This window comes from Geospiza fortis, unplaced genomic scaffold, assembly GCF_000277835.1.
Source record: "Geospiza fortis unplaced genomic scaffold, GeoFor_1.0 scaffold206, whole genome shotgun sequence".
Classification (NCBI taxonomy): Eukaryota; Metazoa; Chordata; class Aves; order Passeriformes; family Thraupidae; genus Geospiza; species Geospiza fortis.
Genome location: NW_005054311.1, coordinates 2,731,381 through 2,732,194, shown reverse-complemented (window position 1 = coordinate 2,732,194; position 814 = coordinate 2,731,381). Strand labels below are relative to the sequence as shown.

Here is an 814-nt window from a genome sequence, read left to right as displayed (position 1 = left end):
GATGCAGAAGCAGCAGGCAGTTACCTAATACTATCAAGTCTCAATAAAAAAATGACAAGCTGAGACATTTTGGCAGGCTTTCTGAATACCTAATAGGACAATGCTTGTGTAAACGGGCCTGGAAGTGAGGTGCAGAGAAATAAATTCACAGCAGAAAAAAAAAATCCCCCAAACCCACACTTTAGAAGCAGCAAATTATTTCAGTTCAAAGCTCTTCGGGTCACATCTGACCATAGGGTAACAGAATTAGCCCCACTGATTGTTTCTGCAAGACATGATTCACGTCCAGTACTTTATACGTGGCAATTCAGCAAAAACGCTCCCACCCGAGCCAGAATACATAAATACTTAACTTTTTGGCAGAGCGACCGTGAGAGTATTTGTACCTATGGATTTGCTGCGACAGATAAACAAACCCGTACTCCCTACGGAAGCGAAAGGCAGTAAAACCCCGCGACGGTCGGGAGGGTCTGGTTTTTCCACGGGGCCAAGTTTTCACAGCGGTTTCCTTAAACCACCAGACCGCGCTGATCTTTTTGGCAGAGCGACCGTGAGAGTATTTGTACCTATGGATTTGCTGCGACAGATAAACAAACCCGTACTCCCTACGGAAGCGAAAGGCAGTAAAACCCCGCGACGGTCGGGAGGGTCTGGTTTTTCCACGGGGCCAAGTTTTCACAGCGGTTTCCTTAAACCACCAGACCGCGCTGATGGCAAAGGCAAACGCGGGGGCATTCCCACGCACCGGGCAGACGTGTCTGTGCACGGGGGATGTAGGCGGCGGCGGGAGAGGCGGCGCGATGCCCTCCTCCTC

General features: G+C 50.1%; 1 protein-coding gene across 1 annotated transcript in view; it reads left to right on the top strand.

Annotated features, from left to right (window-relative positions):
- Nucleotides 1-388: 388 nt before the first annotated feature.
- The window catches only part of EPB41L4B (erythrocyte membrane protein band 4.1 like 4B), a 191,757-nt gene continuing 191,331 nt past the window's right edge, over nt 389-814 (top strand). Inside the window, exon 1 of the mRNA XM_031055636.1 lies at nt 389-773. Within this exon, the coding sequence (XP_030911496.1) occupies nt 389-773 (385 nt within the window). The remainder of the gene's footprint in view (nt 774-814) is intronic.